Consider the following 24,536-nt stretch of genomic DNA (forward strand, 5'->3'; position numbering starts at 1 on the left):
AGAACCAGATGCCATCAGGGCGACTGGAATACAAGCGCTTGGCATTGCCTGAGGTGAGGTGGGGAGATGCGCCAATACGGCCTATATATAGCTGAGGAAACTGTTGGGCATAGAGAATCTGCGCCGGAGGTTGGGCCTGGGAGGAGGAGCGGCGGCTGCTGTTGGGCCAGCAGCTACGGTAGACCTGGGCCACTGGTGGTGGCATTTTAACGGACAAGACAGCGGCAACAGGATGTATTGTAATTGCATTTATATAGCGCTTCCTATCCCTGACGAGGCGTCAAAGCACTTTTTTGGCGGGTAGCACGCTACTCCGGGATCCATAGAGGATTAGTGTTGAATTAGTATAGTGAAACATGCAAGTACATTTTAAGTGGCGGATAGGTTAGTCAATTATTTGGATTTGGAATGATAGCAGAAGGATAGAGGAGGACTAAGGTTTGTATTTATTTATCGATTGTTGACGCACGCTATTCAGGAAGCCTATAAAGGATTAGTGGTGAATTAATATGGTGAAATATGAGGTAATTTCAGTGGTGGATATTAGTCTGTTACTTAGAGTGAGAAGGATAGAGGAGGGATAAAAGGGGAAGAAAGATTTGCTTTCACATAGCACTTGTTACCCCTGATCGGTGTTGAAGCGCTTTTCTGGCGAGTAGCACGCCACTCCGGAACCCATAAAGGATTAGTGTTGAAAATTAGTATAGTATAAATATGAAGTAATTTGAGTAGTAAATATGTTATTCAGTTATTTGGGCAGTATATTAGTATAGTTGAATATGGAATTTGAGAAGTGAACATGTTAGTCTGTCAATTTTGAATGAAAAGGATAGTGGAGGGATAAAGAGTGAAGGATTTTTTTTTGTTGAGGTCTTAGCAGTAGGAAGAGGCTTTTGGATGAGTAAAAAGGAGTTTTGGAGGGGAGGAGTCCGAGGGGAGATATTAGAAAGGTTTGTTTTAGGGGATCAGTGTAGTAAAAAGAGGTGTCAGATGATGCAAGGAGGGGTAGAGCAAGAGAGAGTCTAGAAAGGGTTATTTTGGTGATCATAGTAGTGGTATGGGATTTGGGATACATGAGAGAGCGGATGTAGAGGATATATTGATAGATGTATAGGATGAGAGATAGGGTAGTGCATTGGAAGGAGTAGTAGAAAGAAGTTTGAGATGAGTCAGATGGTTGGGCTAAAAGATATATTGAGCAAAGTATAGGCTGAGAAATAGGCTACTTCATTGGAAATGCTAAATTAGAAGAAAGTGATAAATGAACAAGTTACCTACCTTCGGTAACGCTTTTTCTGGTAGATACAGTATCTGCCTGTGGATTTCTCACCTTGGGAATATCCCCTTACGTCAGCAACATTTGGAAATTCTTTTTGTAGCTTCGCACCGACGTGGAAGACGTCATAGAAGCACGGCATCGCGCGCAACTCCGCTGACGTCACCGACACCATAATAGGCCCACGCCGGCGTGATGACATCAGTTACGCCCTTTTTTCCGCGTCGTCGACGCTAACGGTTTCGGGGAATCTCTGTAGCTGTTGGTAACTTTGTTACTGTTTTCTCGTTTTTTCCTGCTTCTTTGTATCTCTAACGATGTTGACTAAGAAATCCGGGTTTAAGCCTTGTAGAGAGTGCGGCAAAATGATGACTTTCACGGACCCGCAAGAGGATTGTATCTGGTGCCTGAGTTCAGACCACGATGTCGACGGCTGCTCTTCGTGTAGAAAAATGAACCCGAAGGCGCTTCGTGAAAGAGAGACCAAGCTTCTGGTGGCGAAGTTGAGAGGTGGTAAAGAAAAGAAGACTTTGAGATCACGTTCGAGAAGGGTGAGGTCGAAGTCGAGGTCGCGATCTAGATCCCGTACGGCGTCGCCTTCGAAGTCGAAGAAGAAACCTAAGAAACGAAGACATGAGTCTCCACATCACTCCGGTAAGAGTTCGGACTTGAGACCGAAGTCGCCTAAGAGGAAGCATGGAAAGGATGTTATCTCTCCATCACCGGAAGTCTTGAATCCAGAAGGTGAGGCTTCGCCTTTGGAGTCGCGGGCTCATCCACTGACTCAGGCTCCGAATCCTTCTTCGGCGCCGTCCCCGGCTCGAGAGGATGAAGAGGTCCCTTTGAATGAGGATTCAGTACCTGTGAAGAAGAGGCGAATCGGGATCCTCTAAAGGGTCAGTCTGAGGGTTCTTTCCAGGCTCCAGGTCAGGATCCTTCTGCATTCTTGAATGCTATGTATGGTGTCTACTCCAGAGCATGGTACCCCTTTGGTGCACCTTCGGGTCCTATGGGTCCTCTGGCTTTTAATTTAAGAGTTCCTCACTCCAATGCTCCAGCTCCCTTTATGCCTTTTATGCCGGCTCCGACGCCGCCTTGGCAGTGCTCGGCGCCGCCGAGGTCGTCGACGCCGATACCGACGTCGCCTGCCCAGAGTCGACCTCGAGAACAGCGCCCTGGGCTTACGGATTCGATCCAGACGTCTATTCCGGCGTCGATTCCGGCGCCGTCGGAGTCGTTCACGGATCCATCGGCGCGGCTGTTGAAGGAGAGATCAAAGAGGGATGCTCAGCGCCTCTTGGAAGAACAAAGATATAGGGAGGATGAGGCTGAGATGGAGGAAGGTGGGCTTCAGGATGATTGTTTTGAAGATCTAGGAGAAGCTAGTGGTCTGGAACTTTCTCCTGAATGGGAGCTACCATCTGTCTCTGATGCCCCTTCAAAGGATGTTAAGCCATACCACATGGTCATGAGGAAGGCTGCAGAACTTTTAAATTTGACTCTGCCTACTGTGGAATTTAAATCTAATCTCTTGACTGAGGTTCTCCATTCCCCAAGTTCTGTGACTGAGCTGTTACTTCCTGTTAATGAGGCTTTAACTGAGCCTAAATTAGAAGAAAGTGATAAATATATAGATCCATAAGTACATTGAAAGTATAAAGATACATGAAGGAAGTAAGTATATTTAGATTAAATATATTGACGGAGGCACAGGATGAGAAATAGGATAGTGCATTGGATATGCTTTTTCAGGAGAAAAGTAACAGCACACAGATCCTAGTACATGGAAGGTACATAGATGCACAATGGAAGTATGTACATGTAGACCAAAGATGGTTTTTACTTATTGATTAATATTATTATTATTATTATTATTAATTTTCTCTTTTCTCTTAATAACAATTATTGTACATATTTTATAAAGTAATACACAAAGATAGGAACATATCTATAGTGAAAACAAATGCTTATATACAGAGGGATATGCTGTAAATTTCTGTTTCCGTATGGTGCTTATGTGCGCTCCGAGGCACTGCTCGACCCGATATACGAGAACACAGTGAGAGAGGCTATTGCACAATATTTTGCGATTAATAAGGGTACGGTAGAAGAGGCCTCAACACTGTGGGAGGCTTTTAAGGTCACCATCAGGGGGGTGTGTATTGGCACCACAGCAGGCATACTGAGGGACATCAGAAAACAGCTACCAAAACACTGAGAACACCTTGCAAGAGTTAGAACGTAGCTATGCCACGACTCCAGCGGCAGATACCTTGGCTCGCATACATGAGTTGCTTAAAGACTACGACACATTGGGTGAAACTGAAATAAAATATTTATGACGTAGGCACACGGCCAGACGTTATGGGGAGGGAGGAAGACTGAGGCGCACACTGGCGAACAAAATCAAAGATCGCATAGAGCAGCCACATATTCATGTGATCACTGACGCAAATGGGGGGGAACATTATCGCCCACTTGCCATTACTGAACAATTCAGAAAATTTTATGCAGACTTATACACATCCAAGTGGGCTGCGGCGGAGGCTGAAATGGAGGAATATCTTGAGGATATAGCATGCGCCTGGCTCTCAGATGCGCATAGTGAGTATTTATGTGTGCCCATAGATGAGCAGGATATTTAGGCAGCGATTTCGGCCATTTCTAATGGTAAAGCACCCGGGCCCGATAGTCTCACAGTGGAATTTTACAAGATGTATGCAGACCTACTTGCTCTGTACTCATTAGAGATGTACGCTGAGGCACATGAGTCCGGGAAATTGCCTCCATCATTGCGACAAACATTGATAATAACTCTGCTCAAAAAAGATAAGCCGCCGGACAGATGTGACTCCTATCGCCCTTTGTCGCTGATTAATATAGATGCAAAAATATCGGCTAAGATCCTAGCGACAAGGTTGCAGCCCTTGATGTCGTGCTCCGTCTTGCCTGATCAGTCGGGCTTTATACCCGAGAGATCCACGTCACTTAATCTTCAGACTATATTTTCCATGTTCCATATTCCTGAGCCGAGCATGTCAGCTACGGCTGTACTAATTGACGCTGCAAAAGCGTTTGATTCAGTGGAATGGACATATATGCTTTTATTTTTGAGGTGGATGGGATTCCCACCCTTATTTATACAGTAGATAATGGTGCTCTATGCGGATCCGTCAGCTAGAGTTCATGTTGGAGGGCTAACTTCCGAATCTTTTAGCATAGAGAGGGGCACGCAACACGGATGTCCGCTATCCCCACTGCTGTTTGCAAACATACTGGAACCACTGGCATGTGTAATTCGGCAAAGACATAGGGAGACAGCACTGAACTTAAACTATCGCCCTGTAGCTATATCGTTATACGCGGATGATATGGTGCTTTTCGTTCATGAACCCTCCCGGTATCTAGCACAGCTGCTTCGAGAGTATGTTCAATTTGGTCCTCATCGGGCCTCCTTGTCAATTGGGGCAAATCCCTTATCATTCCGCTGACGGAGTCCACTGTACAAACACATATGGATTTTCTGCTGGTATGGACTGCGGACCCAGTAAAATACCTTGGAGTCTGGATTCACAGGGATCCGAACATAGTGATACAGGAAAACTATGGGAGAGCATACGCCAGGCTGGAGAAGCAGGAAGATGTTTGGGTTTCGCTGCCGTTATCACTGGTGGATCGCATTGCACTAATTAAAATGGTGGTCTTGCCAAGATTTTTGTACCGGTTTGTTAATATCCAGGTGGTATTGACTATGGTATTTTTCCATAATATTTGAGGGGTACTATTGCGGCTAGTTTGGGGTGGCAAAAACGCTTGTGTGAAATGGTCGATTCTCACTAATGAATATGACAGGGGAGGGTTCGGAGTGCCGGACTTTTATGCTTACTATCCGAGTGCACAGGCTCAATGTGTATATTATTGGCTGAGACAAGGCGCATTACTTCACTTATCCTCTGGAACCTCCCACATTGCTATCGCTACAATTTGTTCTTACCACTCCCATTAACAAAAAACTGATCTCCAGATTATATAAGATGATTACGGATGAATGTATAAATGAGCCGGACAGCAGTTGGGAGAGATGGATACCTGTCTGCCTTAGCCGATTTCGGAGAAGGATTGGAAGTAAGTATGTGACTTGACAGGAACACTTATTAAGAATGGGAATCTACGCATTATTCATTATAAATATATACATCAGGTATATTACACTCCTGCACGGTTGCATAGGTTTAGACTGCGTGAATCTGATTGTTGTGTGCGATGCGGGCAGGAGAACGCATATTTTTTACATCTGGCTTGGGGATGCAGAATGTTGTACGAGTTCTGGAAAGTGGTAGTAAGAAACCCAAGGACTATGGTGGCTGTGGAGCTCCAGTGCACTCCGCTTGTCTGTCTGCTTTGCTGCGTGCCACACATCAGAGGAGTGAGAGGGAGATTTGTAAGACTGGCCCTACTGATGGCTGCGCGAAGGGTGGCAATCACGTGGGGGGGAAAATGCATTCAGATAGTGGAGCACTGGTTAAAGGACTTGGTCTAATGTAGAGAAAACCTGGAAACTTATGCGGAGGAATTACCAGCAACTTCGAGACCAAGAGATATTTGGGAGCCATTGTCTCTATTTCGGTTGAAGAGGACGGCGGATGCTGAGTAGGGGAATGCACATTAGGGATTGGGAGGACGTTGACAGGTGAGCGGGGGGGGTGTGCGGAATGTTGAATAGGTGACGCTGCAGTATTCCAACTCGACTACGTAACTAACGGCTAGGATGGATGTGAGAATGTGTTTATGGTTTCTTTTTTCCCCTTTTTATTGATTTGTTTATTAGTTTGGAATTATATGTCCGTTTATAGGACCTACAGGGACATTGATGTATTCGAGTTAATTTTGCTTATTTGTCATATGTTGAGTGTGAATTATGTTGAATGGGAATGTATTGTACTGTCATTTGTTTGCTTTTTGAGAAATAAAAATAAATTTAGAGGGGGGCGTGGCTAAGCGCCGGCTAAGATGGCCGCTTAAACCCGGAGCTCCGGGCGACCGAGCCACATTAATCAATCCGCCCATATTCCGACAAGTTCTGCCAACTGCCGGTAGTGCGGGAACCCCTGGGAACTGCTGCATCCTCCGGTCCAACTCGGGCCGTATACGATCCTCCGCCGCAGAACGACGGCCCGGGGAGCTCCCGCCCGAGACGGGGCCTGGAGCGGGTACGCGCAGTGGGCGTCCTCCATCGCTAGGCGAGGCCCCTACTTCGGGGCCTAGCCGCCGGATCCCGCGGGAGCCTCAGAACTCCTCCATCGGCACACCACTGACAGCGGACACCCGGGGAATTGTATAGCCCCACCACAGCACCAGCGATTGCCACCAAACGTGAGGCGGTGTTTTCCGAACACTCTGCGTGTGGGCCGTAGCCCTGAAAAGCGGCGTCACGCTACGGACGCAGGCCGGGCCCTACATCACTGCAGTAGCTCTTCCCCGGCCCTGAATAACGGCGAGACCCTGCCCTGGTAAGTGTCGGTGGGTATGAATAAAGGTGGGCCGCGCAGTTAAACTGGACCTTAGTACAGAAAGGATCAGTGGACCCCCATATGCTCCTTGAAGTCATCGTGGACCGCATCTGGGCCTGAAACACTGTACTAACCTGCCCATTGGTCACAGAGGGGCACCGACAGGGCTGTGAGTGTTGCTGTTTGGATCCAGGTCTGTGTGCCAGCTTGTAGCTGCCACGTGGGGTGCCCACAACTACGACACAGCGACGGGGGCTACTGAACAGGGAGCTGAGAGGGGACAGTGCTTCTCCGGAGAGTTCCAACATCCCCACAGAGAGAGGTGTCACTCGCTTTCCCCCCACCCCTTTTTCCTTTTTACAAGACATTGATGCCACTCGCCTCTGCGGACCAGCCGGGGAGGAGAAATAGCGCAGTCATGAGGCCCAAGCCTGGCACCTCCACGCGAACCAACAAGCTGGACAAATATACGGTGCAGACGGGCGCACAACAGAAGGAGACACCGGCGGACGCACCACAGAGACAAAAGGAGCCGTCTCTAGCTAACATCATGGAGGCCATCCACTCCTTAGGGGTGACCCTGGAAACTAAAATAGACAAGGTGTCCATAGAGGTCAATCTACTCCACACGGACCTTAACAAGACTTCTGAAAAGGCCAAGGCTAACGAGGCAGACATTGCGGAGCTGCAGACATCGACGAAACGGCTGGAACAGCGGGTTAACGACATTGGCCACCAACACCGACAGATGACGCTCCGCCTTGAGGACCAGGAAGGAAGGGCCCGACGGAGTAATATCCGCCTCGTAGGTGTGCCGGAGGGTCTCGAGGGGCCCAGTATGGAACTCTTCCTCGAGGACTTGATCCTCAACCACCTCAAGCCCAAGCGTCTGTCGAAAATATTCAGGATTGAACGCGCACACCGGGCGCCCATCCCGTAGCCGAAACCAGGAGCACCGTCGAGGACGATCATCGCAAAAATCCTTAACTACAGGGATAGAGATGCTATCCTGCAAGCGGCAAGACAGACGGGGGACCTACACTACGAAAATGCCACGATCCGGTTCTTTCCTTACTTTACTCTGCAGGTCCAGCGGGAGAGGAGATCCTTCGTAGGTGTGAAAGCGGCACTCAGGGAAAAGGGTATCAAATACATGATGTTCTTTCCTGCCAAACTCGGTAAAGAAGATCGAGTGCTACTCATATAAAACCTACGGGCACCGCAAAAGATGGCTGTTGGCGTCCCGCAGCCGTTGGGAATAATGAGTAGCACGCGATCTTCTTTACCGAATCGCACTCGAGGTGATATTACTTTCTATCAGCTACGGGACGCCAGCAATCATCATTTGCAGCGCTCGGACGAAATATAAGCAGCGTTCAGTTTTTGTTACGCACCACTCCGTGTGATTAGGAGTTTTTATGAAGGGACATTGTAACTAACACGGCTACGGGACACCAGCAATCATCATTTGTAGCGCCCGGACGCAAGAAAAGCAATATTTTGTTTCCCCATTGATCCATTTCATATGAATGAAAGCTATATGGAAGCTGTATAAAGGGACACAGCAACTATTGAGCTAGATGTTGTAACTTTATTGCAAGTAGCCTGCGATAATTTTTAACGGAATTTGTAACATGACACTAAGAAACAAGTGAAGTGATCAGTTGAAATATACACCAGATACCGTTTATACGAACGCACCTGATCGGCTAGCATCGAACAATTGGTTTGCGACTTTGGGGCACAACTACCTTCACTGCCCAATCGAGGGACAGAGAAAGATAAAGAAAGTGTGGTCCCTGTTACATCAACTTTCGTAAGAACTAATACTAGACAGAATTTGTGGCACCTGAGGAAGGAGTCTCTGCAACGCCGAAACGCGCGTCAGAAAAATATTGATTGCCACTGTTTTATAAAAAAAAATTATTGACTGAATTGTATGGAAATTGTATAATTGGTTTTTTAGTACTTTTTGTCAGAACTTATGTTGATTTATTGTTTGTTTTTAACACGAATATCTGTATATCTATTAAATGAAAGAAAGTTTTTTATAATTATTTGCTTTTGTGGTTCCTTTATGTACCCTCCTCCCACATATTTTGGTAATATTATGCCATGATTTTTACACCTTGCTGAACATGCCATATCACTCACATACAAAAAGATCATCAACAACTCCCTGGAACTGCTGCTCCCCCTCAAAGGGAAATGGGAAGCCGACGGTTTGGAGATAGATGAGGAGGAATGGAGAATAGCACTTGCCTCCCATAAGGAGGTGGCCATATCGGCCAGACTCCGGCTCATTCAGCTTAAAATCCTACAGCGAACCAATCTCTCGGGAACAAGATTGCAACGAATGGGTCGAAGTGATGACGGCAGCTGTAGGCGGGGGTGTGGAGAGTTGGGGACCTACTTCCATATACTATGGGAATGCCCTCTACTGAAGAATTACTGGTCCCGGATGACCCGCTGTATGCAAGAGGTGTGGGGAGTGGAACTTAGAACTGAAGCGAAGAGGTGCCTGTTAAACATATGGGAACCTACTGACCTGCCGCCCCGTGGGAGGCTGTGGGTCACGCTAGGTTACGCTATCGCCAAGAGGAACATTGCTAGATTGTGGGGGGGCGGTCAGACCTCCTAAATTGGGCCTCTGGAAAACTGACATGGACTGGTGCATGGTCCAGGAAAAAACTGTGTACGTAGCGCGGGATGCCCGCGAAAATGGATTGAAATCTGGTCCAACTGGAACGACTACAGAGGAACTATTTGCGATCCCCACCATATGGTCCCGATTGATGAACCACTTGCAATCTGACCGATCTGAGTAAGAATTGCCCTGCATGATTCTGAGATGTTAACACTGAGTATGTATTGTATTTTCCTGCGTTGCACATGTACACAACCCTTGCTTTTACTGTGCTGATGACCATTTGTAATTTTTGTTGTTAATAAAAAGAATAAAAAACATTTAAAAAAAGGTTTACATTAGAGGCATAACAATGACTAAACACTCTGGAGTCCTTCGATCTCTCAGGGGCAGACTCTGCATGGCTTAGAGGTCAGGCATAGAGACACAGATGAGTACTGATTGGGAAGATCGTGCCCTGACGGTCACTCTTACCGGTATATATATTGCGACTACTCTTTGGTATATGATGCCCAGGGAAGGGGTAATCACCCAACATTCCACGATTCAGATCCAAGGATCTTTATAACAATTAATATCAAGCCCTGGCACACATATAGACAGTATTTTTAGTTAATAACTTAGAGCAAGGAAACAAGTATGCCATATACAGGTAGATTTAATGTTTTCTTGTTGTAGCTCCAGCCAACACGTGTTTTGTCGATAGGGACAAGGGACCCGAGACTTCCTCAGGGCTTTATATGTTCAGTAAAATGTATTGAGCCTTCTGGCTCGTTATAATTCCGTCCCAGCCTTAATGTGGCTGGGAAATACCACGAAGAGTAACTGCTTCTATCCTTAATGGTTCCGACACACACAAGTATGCGTTGTGTCTCTACGTCCTTATCAGACGGCGTATTTTATCAGCCAGAAACGTGCTGTGTGTGGCAGCGTCGTAATAGCATCCGACCTCAGCACCCCAGGTGCACCCCAGGTGGGGATATTTTTGGCCAAGCAATGCGCAATGATGAGATGGGCTAAAGGCCCAGTGGCCACAATTGAAATATGGCACAGTATGACCTACTGCCATATTCAGTCCGAGATATACAACAACTTACTTTCCCTACTTAGTCGACCCAAAAACATATGGGAGAGCTACCGTACATACTTACTGAGGAAGGAGACACTTGAATCTGTGGGAGCAAACACTCAAGAGACACAACATATGACAATGCTGGCACAAAGTCAGCAATTACCCCTTGAGCACGAGCAATCAGGCAGCTGCAGAGGGTTCAGCTCGCGCCACATAGATGAGGATTCAGGGGGATATGGGACCAAGCATGGTGTACTGTACCAAGAGGAGGGCACTGTAAAAGTTGGTGCAACGTGATGTATACAGTACAATACAGTGAACCAACAAAGCAAGATCACTATTTCATACTGCAGATGTAAAAACAAGATGCAATAAGTGATGCTGAACAAAAGTAATGTGCTTTGTCCAGTCAACTATCCTGCATATTGTTGTTTTTCACCAATAAAAATAAATGAAATTTAAAAAAACAACAGTGGCTGGCAGCAATATGTTTAAAAACATTGAATCACCACGACTATCTGTGTCCACACCCTACTGCTGAATGAGATGTGCTCATTTGGCAACTGGGTGTGAACTCTGAAGGTTCCCTCCTAAACTATTCCCCTAAACTACTCTAATGATTTGCAATAAATGTTCTTGGTCAGTAACTTCCTGCTATCTCTGACAAGACAGAATGCCAACATAATCCAATTATTTTGTCTTGGATACCTCACTTCCCAATCTAGGATACTGGATTTATTCTCATCCTACTTTTTGTAAGGAAACTGAATCCCAGGCTACAGACATTTCTTTCAATCAAACACCTCCCATCCCAAAAGACTCTCAAATGAAATGCACTACAGTCTCGGGAGCATACACTACTGAGCACTGAAAGTTGTAATGTTTCATGGGGGGGTTTCTAGTTTCCAGCATTTGCTTGCCTCCAGGTTTCATTGTTACATAAAGCCCTAGACATCTGATAAAACAGACAGACTATATGTAAAAAATGCACATTAACCAAATCAGTAACATAAGAGTGCCTTTACATTAGTTACAAAAAGAATCTTGGATATCAACCTAAACACCAAGGCATAGAAGGCCAATCATCTATTCAACAATGTATGCATTTTGACTCTTTACCTTGCTTCCTTACATTCTTTATCCCAGACTTTAACAACTGTAACTGGACATATACTGCTTTTATCCATTTTATTTTCTTCCAATATTTCAGTTTCTAAATCCTCTGGATCTTCCACTAAAAAAGAAAAAGTTATTTAAAGAGCAGAATTGGGGATCTGTAGCAGTCTACACTACACTACCACATTAAGGCTTTCATGCTTGATTAGTGAATAGAAGAGGCTTTGAGGAAAGGGCCTGGGAAAAAATACAAAGCAGACTCTCAACGACTCAAGTTACACACAACTGAGGTCACAGCTCTCATTATGGAAATATTATTGAGGGAACTTTCAACCACTACTATAGTGCAAGGTGGAGGTGTCTAGTTGCTACCTTGTACAACGTTTTACTTACCTTCAATAACGCTCTTTCTGGTGGATACTCTACCTAACTACAGATTACTTACCTTTAGACTATCCCAACAGGGCAGAATGGGTCAGGAAGATTTAAACTGCATTGCTCCTGCGCTGGTAGGTCGAATCGTATGTCCCAGCACCGACTTTGTTCCGTTCCGGAAGTGACAAACGGAGCCGCATATATGTGCCCAATTTTGAAGCCTTGAATGAATTTAAGCGGCTCATGTAAAAATCAAACTTGTTAAAGATTAATTAACATCATGAGGAATTATGCGATTATTTTTATCAAAATGATGATCAATGAGCATGATGATGATGAATTGTGTAGATACCTTAAAATGTATACATTTGTATACATTGTAAATATTCTTTTGGTTGATTGTATGGTTCCTGGGATGATTGAAGGTCCTGGTTTAGTACCCGTACGATTGATGCAACAATCGACAGTAGGGTAGAGAGCTATCCCTTGCCAGCTGGTACGAGAGGACGTGGCTGTACAAGGTTCCCATAATGATGATGTCCAACACTGGTGCAGTAACCGAGAGGTGAGCCCTGATGAACCTGCCATACAGTGCATAAGGCAGTGAAACATGTTGGCTACAGGTATTGGTAAGCAACGTTAAGCTACTAGCCTTTTTATTTCATCAGTACACACCAGATCTATTAATAAAGGTGTACTATTGGTATGTCTGCTGATTTTAATCACTTTTGATGTCACATCAGGGAGCGATTCCTCGAGCCCTTTCTTTTGCACCTGTCCTTTTTTACAACACATATGGTTTTGTTTTGGACACTCTTTTCCTTCATCTTACTTTAAAAAGGAATGGCAACCAATGATGATAAAGGGGCTGTAAACTGGTAACATCTGCCAAGTGCCCCGAGGTGTCATTCTTTTTCACCATACATTTTTCACTCTATTTATTTTCAAGTGTGGGTGGATGTACGGTCTCAGTTGAGCAGACATCTGGGGATGTGTTGAGTTGAATTCCTTTCGGAATCTACCTTTTTAGCTACAAACAATGGTTTGATTTGGACAGCTAGGCAGAGATAGAATATACCCAACTACATATAGAGAGGGAGCAAGACTGGATCTAAATAGTATATTCTTTTCCAAAAATAGTACTTGGATGCCTATTAAATGAATGCTAATGTCCAGGGTACAGGGATTTTTTTGATATTGATGATTGTATGCCAGAACAATGCAAACCAAAATGTCTGCCAACGCCAATGTGTTACAACTACACTAGTGATAGTGCACTCTCTATGTCAAAAATTTCCGGTAGGAACCCGGCGTAGAGTAAACTTTATTTAAATGCACAATTGTAATGTGAAAACTGACACTAAGGAAGGAGGAAACGCCGAAACGAGTTTGTTATCAGTCTGACACATGAATAAATTAATTTTGAAACTAACATTGGCACGAGAGTGCGCCGTTTTTTGAAAGCAACTCCGAGGATGGGAGAGTTGCAGTGCAGGCATTGATATCGCAAGACCACCTTGCACTGGGAAAGCACCCGCAGTGTGAGGAGCGACGGCAGGTGGAAAGGCATTGTTGATATTATATATATATATATATATATATATATACACACACTTACAAACACCAAAGGTTACAGAGTCGTTATAGTTATGAAACAAAAAATGTAAAAACCTTAGAAATTCACTGCAAAAAAAAAAAAGTTGCAGGGATGTTACAGTTAGGCTCTGATTTCACTTGTACAATACCAGTGAAATTCAGCAGTTATAATTACCTGAGCTAAGGATTAGTTACTTACCTGTAATCCTAGTTCTCTTCCAGGGGTATCCTCATCAAAGTCATAAGCATTAGAATATTCCCGCCTATGTGCGGGACCCCGGAAACACTATATTATATGTGCCCCACATATAAATACACATATATATATAAACAATATATATATATAAAAAACAAGCAATAGCAGCCAAATCACATTAGAGCTGAAATATGCTGTGAAGAATTTCCACCATACATGAATAATAAGCATTAGAAACAGGAGAAAACAACACCAAGTTTGTTTAGGAATTGTTTTAATGCTCAGAAAGCAGTAGAAATTCTCAGAACTCACTGGAAGCATAGGAAGCTCCCAGGCTGCATTGCAAACACACAGTCTAACCAGACTGAAAAGCTAACCTGTAGCTAATAACAAAAAACTGACACTGTGCCTTTAAGGCACTCATGACCCCCTGAATCCCATCATGCCTCAGGAGTGGCAGTTAGGCAGTTGTTCTTTTCGGAGACTGAAAACCAAACCCAATAACACTTAGGTCAACAATATCTCCTTATGAACAAGTATCCTTTGCCCGGGGAGGCGGGAGGGTTGCTTATGACTTTGATGAGGATACCCCTGGAAGAGAACTAGGATTACAGGTAAGTAACTAATCCTTCTCTTCCAGGGGATCCTCATTAATAGTCATAAGCATTAGAATAGAATAGCGAGCCTCTCCTCATCTCTGCGGGCAAAGGAAAGATAAGACAGAAATCTCATCAATAAGCTTGAGTAGACAAAACCGACTACCCAAACAGATTCCTCAAGGAGGCTTGCCCTACTTGAGTGTCAGTCCTGGAATCAGAGTCGAGGCAGTAATGCCTCGTAAAGGTATGCACTGATTTCCAGGTCGCGGCCTTGCATATTTCTGACATGGGAACGTCATGCAAGAAAGCCACTGTAGCCGCCTTCCCTCTAGTGGAATGCGCTTTTGGAGACATCAACAAAGGTTTTCCTGCCAGTTGATAGGCCAGCTTAATGCAAGAAACAATCCACCTGGAGATGGACCTCTTTGCCGCTGGAAAACCAGTCCTCATAGCACCATAGTTCACAAACAGTTGGTCTGTTTTCCTAATCCCTTTAGTCATTTCCAAATAAAACTTCAGCACTCTTTTAAGATCTAATGAGTGAAGTGACCGCTCAGCCGGGGTTGTCGGATTTGGAAAAAACGAAGGGAGGGAGATAGACTGATTGATATGAAAATCAGATATGACTTTAGGCAAGAAAGAAGGGTGAGCCCTCAGAACCACCCTGTTATGGTGGAATACCGTATAAGGTTCCTTTGCACAGAGCGCCTGTATCTCACTGACCCTGCGTGCAGAGGTAATTGCCACCAAAAAAAGCTGCCTTCCAAGAGAGATGTTGTAAGGAAGCTTTGTGGATTGGCTCGAAAGGTGGAGACATCAACCTTGATAGAACTGGGTTTAATTCCCACGGAGGAGAAGGATTTCGTACAGGGGGATACACTTTCTTCAATCCCTGGAGGAAATCCTTGACCACTGGAACCTGAAAGAAAGACACCTGGTCAGGCGACTTCCTGTAAGCCACAATAGCTGACAAATGCACTCTAATGGAAGCGTACTTTAAACCAGCTGTTGCGAGTGAAAGGAGGTATGGTAATATGACGTCCTCCTACCCCTTAATCGGATCCAAATGCTGATCCCTACACCACAAGTAAAACCGTTTCCACTTGAAGGCATAGGATGCTCTCGTGGACGGTCTCTTCGCCTCCTTTAAAATGCTCATACACTCTGGCGGCAGGTTCAAATGTCCGTATTGCAGGACCTCAGGAGCCATGCTGTTAGGTTCAATGATGGGAGGTTGGGATGCATTATCCTCCCGTTCATTTTGCTCAACAGGTCTGGTCTGCAAGGGAGTCGTTTGTGTGGACACACAGACAGATGTAGAAGGTCCGGATACCACCACTGCCGAGGCCAGTCTGGAGCAATTAGGATCATCTCCATGTTCGTCCTGAGGAGCTTGGACACCACTCTCGGGATCAGAGCCAGGGGAGGAAACGCGTACGCAAACATCCCTGCCCAATCCAACAGGAGAGCGTTCCCCAGCGTCCCTGGTCTGTGGAACCTGGACGCGAAGGCGTGGCACTTGGTGTTTTCGTCGTCTGCGAACAAGTCTATGGACGGACGTCCCCAGCAACGAAAAAGTTCTTCTACTACTTCGTCGTTTAGCACCCAGTCTGGCTGAACTTCGAAGTGCCTACTGAGTGCGTCTGCTTTGACGTTCAACTCGCCCGGAAGATGCACCGCCACCACTGTGAGACCTCAAGCGAGGAGCCAATGCCATATTGTTTGAGCCTTTCGAGACAGTGGGCGAGATTTTGTGCCTCCTTGCTTGTTCAGATAGAACATGGTTGTCGTATTGTCCGTCTGAACCAGGACTGAGGTGGATGTGATCGCTGGCAGAAAAGCTTTGAGAGCCAGGAATACCGCTCTGAGTTCCAGCATGTTGATGTGGTATGTCTGCTCCTGCGCAGACCACCGGCCCTGAATCTGAAGCGGACCCATGTGTGCTCCCCAGCCGTGCAGGGAGGCATCTGTCACGATAAATAGGGATGGAATGGGTTGATGAAACGGCACTCCCACCCTCACATTGTGTCTCCGAGTCCACCATCTGACGGACTCTTTTGTCGCCTGGGAAAGATGGATCTGGTCCTCCCAACGACCTGTTGCCTGGTCCCACTGATCCTCCAGGGCCTGTTGCAGAGGACGCATTCTCAGCCTGGCGTGTGGGATGAGAAAAATGCAGGACGCCATGGAACCCCGCAGAGACGCCACCTGTCGTGCTGTTGGAGGACGAGACTCCAGCAGAATCCCGCACTTCAGGTTCATGGAAGAAAGTCTCTCCTCCGAAGGAAACACTCTTCCCACGCTTGTGTCCAGAACGGAGCCTAGGTAGTGGATGGATTGCGTAGGCCGCAGGACTGACTTCTCCAGTTTCACATGGAGGCCGAGCCTGTGAAGCTGTTGCAGGCACAGATGCAGATCTTGTGTTACCCGTACCGGGGATGGACCCTTCAGGAGCCAGTCGTCCAGATATGGGTAAACGAAGAGACCCTTCTTGTGAAGAAAAGCCGCCACCACCGCCATGCATTTGGTGAAGACTCGTGGTGCGGACTTGAGACCGAAGGGTAACACCTTGTACTGGTAGTGTTTGTGCCCCACGACAAACCTCAGGTACTTTCGATGTTGCTGCGCAATCGGGATGTGAAAGTACGCATCTTGAAGATCCACCGAACACATCCAATCTCCGGCTTGTAGATGAGGACATATTTGGTGAAGCGCCAACATGCGGGACTTTTTCTTGACGATGACCTTGTTTAGGAGTCGTAGGTCGAGTATGGGTCTGAACTTGTCCTCCTGATCTTTTTTGGGGACAAGGAAATATCTGGAGTAAACTCCTTTGCCTCTTAGAGCGCGAGGAACTTCTTCTATCGCTCTTTTTTGCAGCAGGATCGTCACCTCTCGACGGAGCAAGCTCAGTTAGTGAGGGCAAGAGCTCTTCGGAGGAATGCTCTTTGGAAGAGCACGGAAACGTATCCTGTAACCATTTCGCAGTATATTCAGCACCCACTGATCTCTTGTGATGCTGACCCACTCCTCCCGGTGTTGAGATGCACTTCCTCCCACCGGAGTGGGCAACGGTGTCAGAGGAAGCCACTGTTCAGGCCTTTCCTCCTCTCGGGGCGTTGGAGGACTGCTGGCGGCCCCCTCTGCCCCTGCTGGGTTTACAGTGAAACTGGGGTTTTCCCTGAGCTTTGTTCTGCGACCACTGCGGGGTTTGAACCCTCTGCTGGGCCCCTCTCCCCCTGTTGGACTTGAAGCGGCGCTTGAACTCCTTCTTCTTCTCCAAGCCCACCGCCTTCACCGTGTCCAGCTCAGTCTTCATTCGGGTCATTTCCTCGTCTGCGTGTTCCCCGAAGAGGGCAGAACCCGAAAAAGGGAGATTCAGAATCCGATGCTGGGCATCCGGCTTCAGCCCTGTAAGGCGCAACCAGGCCGATCTTCTGGCACAAACTCCATGGGCATAGGAATGTGCCGACAGCACCGCCCCATCCGCGGCCGTGCTGATCATCTGGTTAGCCACCAGACACCCCTCCGTAACAGTTTCCTCAAAGTCCTGCTGATCCTCTTTCGGCAGCTTGGCTTTGAATCTCTCCATCGAGTCCCATAAGGCCCTGTCATACCGACCCAGGAGCGCAGCTGCAATGGAGACTTTAAGAGTGGAAGCAGCAGAGTTGCAGACCTTCCTACCCCAGGAGTCTTGGGTCTTGCTGTCCTTATCTGGCGGGACTGAAGACGAACCAGCAACCGCATGTGTCTTTCTTGCCGCTGCCACGATGACCGAGTCCGCCGGAGGGTCAGACCTCACAAACACCGGGTCAGAAGCCGCAGGTTTGTACTTCTTCGTAATGCGTGCTGGCACTGCTCTGATTGATGCCGGGGTTAGGAAAACGTCCTTGACCGGATCCAAAATCCCTGGGACCAATGGCAGCAGAGGTCTGGAGATGGCCTTTTTGTGCAAGGTTTCGAAAATGACCGTCGTCGTGACTTGAGGAACAGACATTTCGATGTTCAGTTTAAGCGCACCTCTCTGCAGAACGTCCAGGTACGTGCCAATATCATCCACAGGGGAGGACCTGGACGTTGGACTGTCTGTCAAAGTCGGAGAGTAGTCCCTCTTCGACGACCTGGTAGATGAAGTGGAAGAGGTAGACGGGGTACGTCTATGCCGATGGTGAGAACTGCGTCCCCGCTCCCTCGACTTCCTGGGACGCTCCTCCCGTCTAGGAGAGCGCGACCTGACCCGATCCCTTGGACAATGGTCTCTTCTAGGAGATCGGGATGCCCTGGGCGATCTGGACGGCGACCGCGCAGGAGATCTGCCCCGAGGGACAGAGGCCTTTCGGCCATCCAGTCTAGGGTCTTTTGCAGGCGATCTAGATCTTCCCGACCATCCCGTCTAGCTTTCCTTGTAGGCGAGCGGGGCCTCCTTGGCGCTCTGGTGGGTAGATCCACAGGCGTTGAGCGCCTGGGAGGGCTACGTTTGTCCATCTCCTCCACCAGGTCCTGGAGAGCTGACCTGTGGCGTGGGCTGGCATATTCCTGCATACGCCTGGTAGCCCCATCGTCTCTCCAATGGTCCAGGGACCGGTACCATCTTGGCGACAGCCTGACGCGCCCCGCAGAAGGGTCTGGCCGACGTTCAGGAGTCCTGTGCACCGGGCTTCTAGATCTGGAATGTGCAGTAGAGGAGCCCGAGGACCGATGAGAAGAATGGTGAGAAGCAGATTCAGTCACCATGATCGTGTCCGAGCGCCTCGACGTCGAGCGCTCACTTCTTGCAGCCGACCGCTTCCGAGGGGTCGGGGGATCAAACAACCTCGACCCCGAATGGCCTTGCGAATGTTCATAGTCTCTCGACGTCGAGCGGCGATGAGCAACCGCCGACGGAGCCTTCTGCCTCGACGTCGAGCGATGGTGTCTGGTCGTCGACTGGGACCTCCGCCTCGACGTCGAACGTCGATGACCTGTCACCGACGGAGGCTTCTCTCTTGACGCTGAACGGCCTGTCGTCGACAGAGCTTTTTGCCTCGACGTCGAACGGCGATGGTCAGTCGCCGACGTAGAGCCATGCCTCGACGTCGGATGCTTGTGCGACGACGGCGGAGGGGTATTAGGCACCCTCGACGCCGAACGCTGCTGCCGCACCGACGGGGACCGCGTCCTCGACGCCGATCGACGAGCACCCGTCGACGGCGGAGAAGCCACCCTTCTCGACGCCGATCGTCGCCTGGTTGACGACGGCGAGGTGACGTCCCTCGACGCCGGTCGTCGCCTGGTTGACGACGGCGGAGGGGTAATGGATCTCGACGCCGACCGTCGCCCGGTTGACGGCGGCGGAGTAGCCTTCCTCGACGCCGATCGCCGCCCGGTTGACGACGGCGGAGGCGATTTCGAAGATGCCGCCTTCGATGACGTACCTGGCCTCCCTCTCGACGGCGAGCCCGCCGTCGACGGCAGCTTCCCAGAGGAAAATCCTTCCTGTGGATCTGTTCTCAGCGCCGAGCCCGACGCTGAGGTAGAAGGACGTGAAGACTTCTTTTTTGAAGACGAATGGGCCTTCTTGGAGCCCTTCTTCACTGGAGATCTCCCTCTCGAAGCTCTGTGGGCCAGGCCATAAATCCGAATTCTCTCCCTGTCCTTGAGAATCCTGCCTGATAGGTTCTCACAATGTGGACAGGTTTCAGGATCATGGTCATCAGGCAGGCAAACAATACAGACCTCGTGGCTGTCTGTCTTGGCCTTCTTGCTGTTGCAAGAGGGACATTTATCAAAAAGAGATGGCATTTTCGAAGTAAAATGCCCTCCAAACTGCTCAAAAAAGGCAGTATCTTACTTGACTAGGTGGTAGACGTCGAAGTAAGAGCAAAAAGTTTGAAAAAGAAGCAATTTTTCTGCAGAAAATCAGAAAATTAGTGGAGCTGTGTAAACCAGGGTCCTTCACTGAAGGAGCCGGAAAGAACAACTGCCTAACTGCCACTCCTGAGGCATGATGGGATTCAGGGGGTCATGAGTGCCTTAAAGGCACAGTGTCAGTTTTTTGTTATTTAGCTACAGGTTAGCTTTTCAGTCTGGTTAGACTGTGTGTTTGCAATGCAGCCTGGGAGCTTCCTATGCTTCCAGTGAGTTCTGAGAATTTCTACTGCTTTCTGAGCATTAAAACAATTCCTAAACAAACTTGGTGTTGTTTTCTCCTGTTTCTAATGCTTATTATTCATGTATGGTGGAAATTCTTCACAGCATATTTCAGCTCTAATGTGATTTGGCTGCTATTGCTTGTTTTTTATATATATATTGTTTATATATATATATGTGTATTTATATGTGGGGCACATATAATATAGTGTTTCCGGGGTCCCGCACATAGGCGGGAATATTCTAATGCTTATGACTATTGATGAGGATCCCCTGGAAGAGAACTATAATGTAGGTCCCCACAATGCATTGTTTATGACCTCACTCATGACATGGACCGTGATATCACTGATGACACCATCAAGTCAGTGTAAGGGTTTTTAAGAGGTTATGGGTGTTAAACATATATATGCTAACCTACTACAAAAGATAAATTAGTATACTAGGTGCACTACTACTTAGTGATACTACTTCTAACATATATTATGTGAGTGGCTGTGTGACAGTATGTATCCTTGTGTGTATGGGTGTGTGAGTGGCTGTATAAGTCGGTGTTCCAAATCCTGGGGCACTGCTTTTTAATTATGTGGGGGTGTCCACACGTTACCCACCAAACCACGGGAGCACCACCTCCTCGGGGCAAACAATAGCAACTTCGAATTTATAACTTTGTTTATTGAGTTTCAATATAACAAAAAGAAAAGACATCAGAGAAATCTTTACATGCGTATATATCATACAGAGTGCAGAAGAGCCAAACGTTCTAAGGTCACACAAGCTCAAGGTGGTCGAAAATACAAGTGCATCGATACGCAGAGCAGTCACATACATAGAAGGGCAGATACAACATTAATCCACAGTGTTAGCCAGCAGGTGGGAAGTAAAGGGGCCTCAGATGTCTCGTGGACGGGACGCACTGGGTAGCTCCTCCGCATAGCACACGAGTTGATCACGGCAGTATGTCACATCTTGTAGCCAGCATGCCAATTTAGGCGCCGGGTGGCCATCCCAATGAATCGAGACTCTTCGCTTCGCCAACTGTAGCGCTAGCGCGACAAGTTTGCGATTCACTGTTTTGATATGCGATACATGACCCAACAAACAGACCCTCATATTACATTCAAGTACCTCACCCACCATAGCAGATAACATAGTCGTGACCTCGCCCCAAAAGTCTGCCACTGTAGCACAGTTCCAGGCCAAATGTAGAAAGTCTGCATTGTCAGTCCACATCTTTTACAGCAATGCGAGTCTCGCAAACCAAATGTATAGAATTGCACTGGTGTATAGTATACCTGATGAAGATATTTATAGTGAATGTATTTAAGATTACCATTTGCAGCAAATTTGCCCGTGAGGCAACAACTCGTTTCCAATTCCTCTTCCGTCAGTGGTTGTGGTAGGATTGGGTTTCATTTCGCTAGTGATGTGTCTAAGTTGTGCCTCATCACGTTGCGATGCTGTATACAATCGCGAAACCAGTTTTGTGGTGTTTTGTGCAGTGTATAGAATTTGTAGAGCTGCCAACGTTGTTGGCTCCACTGGAAAGCTGGGATACAACGTCTTCAAAGCTGCCCGTAATCTACTGTAAATAAAGGTCAGCATAGCTACATTCCCCCTAGCCCCCACAAAATCACTGAGTTGTAGAAATGTGCCATTCAGATATATATCACCCATAGTGTGTGCTCCAGCAGTGTGTAGAATTCTAAGTGGACCTGTCTCGCCAGTAACCGATATGGCCATGTGATGGACTAGAGGCATCGCTGGTGCATATAATGGTAGCTTCTTAGCCGACGCCCCAGATCGTGCCATGCCTGGTGCGTACACTTTACCTTGTCAATTTCGTCCCGGTCAAGGACTGTAATGTGCCATCGCTTTGAAAGGAATCGGATGTATAGCACCCGCCTCTACTGCAACGTGTGGTGTGTACGGCGGGCTTTTTGCCAATAATATGCATAGTGCGCCTGGGCACAAAGATAGTATAGCTGCATATTAGGTACAGTAAAACCGCCCATTTCATACTGTTTTGTGAGTGTATCCCACTTCACTCTTGGCTTTTTGCCTCCCCATGCCAGCGTAATCAGTAGGGACCGTAGCGTAGAGAAAAAATGCTGCGTGAGACGAAGAGGTATGTTCACAAAAAAGTATAAGAACCGGGGCAACACTGCCACTCTATCTGCAAAAGTAAGTGGCAGCTTAACCCATCTAGCTACTTGATCTTCTAGCTGCGCAATGGCAGTACCGTAATTGGCTCTAATAACAACTTGGAGGTCCCTATGAGCCCAGAAACCCAAGTATTTAACTGGCTCAGTTGCCCACGACAAAGGACATTCCAACTCGAATGGGGTGGTATTGTCCGTCAAGGGCAGCACAATCGACTTATCCCAATTTATGGTAAGGCCAGAGTACCACTCAAACCGGATGTACTCACAAATCAGCTTGTCCAGGTGCACTGCTGGTTCACGCTCGTACAAAAGTATGTCATCAGTGTACATTGAAAAGCGGCCAATAGTCGTTGGAAAAAGCGCAGTGCTGCATCAGCATGTCTCTGCCGCAGAATACAGGCCAGGGGCTCCATAACTAACGCAAATAGCAAAGGCGATAATGGGCACCCTTGCCTTGTGCCGCGCCTAATTGGCATTGTATCCGAGGTCTGGCCGTTAACCCGTATGCGGGCCACTGAATTGATATACAGTAATTTAATTCAGTTAGTATAAAAGTAGGGTACTCCCATACGATGTAGCACCGCAAACATGTATGTCCAGGCAATAGAATCGAATGCCTTCGCGGCATCCAACAGGACCGCCACCGCCGCAGATATTCAGGCTTCAGAAGATGCAACACAGCAAATAGAGTCCTAAGGTTGTGGGCAGTAGAGCGGGCCGGGATAAACCCTGACTGGTCCAGTAGGACCATGACCGATATTATCAGCTGTAGTCTGGTTGCCAATACTTTGGCGAGGATTTTGACATCCGCATTCATCAGGGATAATGGTCTATAGGAGTCGCATTTATCCGGGGCCTTCCCGGGCTTCAGCAGCGTAACAAAGAGAGCCTCACGTAGTGTATCCGGGAGGCGTTGCTGTTCGTATGCCTCATCAAACATTGACTGCAGGTGAGGCACCAGGACATCTGCATACTCCTTATAGAATTCTGCCAGAAGCCCATCCGTGCCCGTGGCTTTCCCATTTGGCAGTGCTACGATAGCATCCCTAATCTCACCTGCTGTTAGCGGGTGCATCAGGAAGTCCTGCTGCCCCTTTGACAACCACACCAGGGCAATGTCATCCAAATAATGAGCAATGTTGTCCTCATCTGCAGTTTCCCTGGCCCTATACATAGCACTGTAGTGTTGTGCAAAGACGCCAAGTATCCCCGGGATATCACAATGAGTGTGCTCGCCCTGTGTAATTGACTGAATCAAGCAACGTTTGGTCCACGACTCTGCAATCCTGCTTGCTAAAGCACGACCAGGACGACCCCCTTCCCCATAATGTCTCGCCTGCCAACGCCTGGACAGATGCTTCACCTCTTGCTGTGCCAACTCATTATACTCAGTAACTTTGGAGCATATAGAAGCGAGCCGTCTCCTCATACTGTCGCTCTAACTGACCCAATTCCCTTTCCAGCCACGTCATCAAGCCGCGGAGTGATTTGAGCATTCCTGCTTGTAAACCTATACACACGCCACGTATAGTGACCTTAAAGGCCTCCCATAGAGTGCTGAGACTCTGCACTGATCCTACATTTTCAGCGAAGTAGTTGTCTATAGCCACACGTACACCTTCCCTGTATACTTGGTCTAAGAGTTTGGACGGCTGTAGTCGCCACTGAAATTGGGGCAGTGTGTAATTTGGTATTGCCATAGTGAGCTGTACAGGGGAATGATCAGACAGAGAGAGCGCGGAAGGTGCAGAACCCCGGTGATCCACGTGCTAACATCCGTAGAGGTCAGCCAGTAGTCAATACGTGACCATGAATTGCGAGCATATGAATGGCATGTACCTTCCCGCACCCCAGG

At 47.5% G+C, this 24,536-nt stretch overlaps 1 protein-coding gene across 1 annotated transcript in view; it reads right to left on the reverse strand.

Annotated features, from left to right (window-relative positions):
• Positions 1–24,536, reverse strand: part of LOC147728645 (serine/threonine-protein kinase Nek1-like) — a 460,469-nt gene that overhangs the window by 277,494 nt on the left and 158,439 nt on the right. The window contains exon 6 of the mRNA XM_086962422.1: positions 11,625–11,739. Coding sequence (XP_086818548.1) covers positions 11,625–11,739 — 115 coding nt within the window. The remainder of the gene's footprint in view (positions 1–11,624; positions 11,740–24,536) is intronic.

The sequence above is a fragment of the Lissotriton vulgaris genome, chromosome 3_1, assembly GCF_964263255.1.
Source record: "Lissotriton vulgaris chromosome 3_1, aLisVul1.2, whole genome shotgun sequence".
NCBI classification, from domain to species: domain Eukaryota; kingdom Metazoa; phylum Chordata; class Amphibia; order Caudata; family Salamandridae; genus Lissotriton; species Lissotriton vulgaris.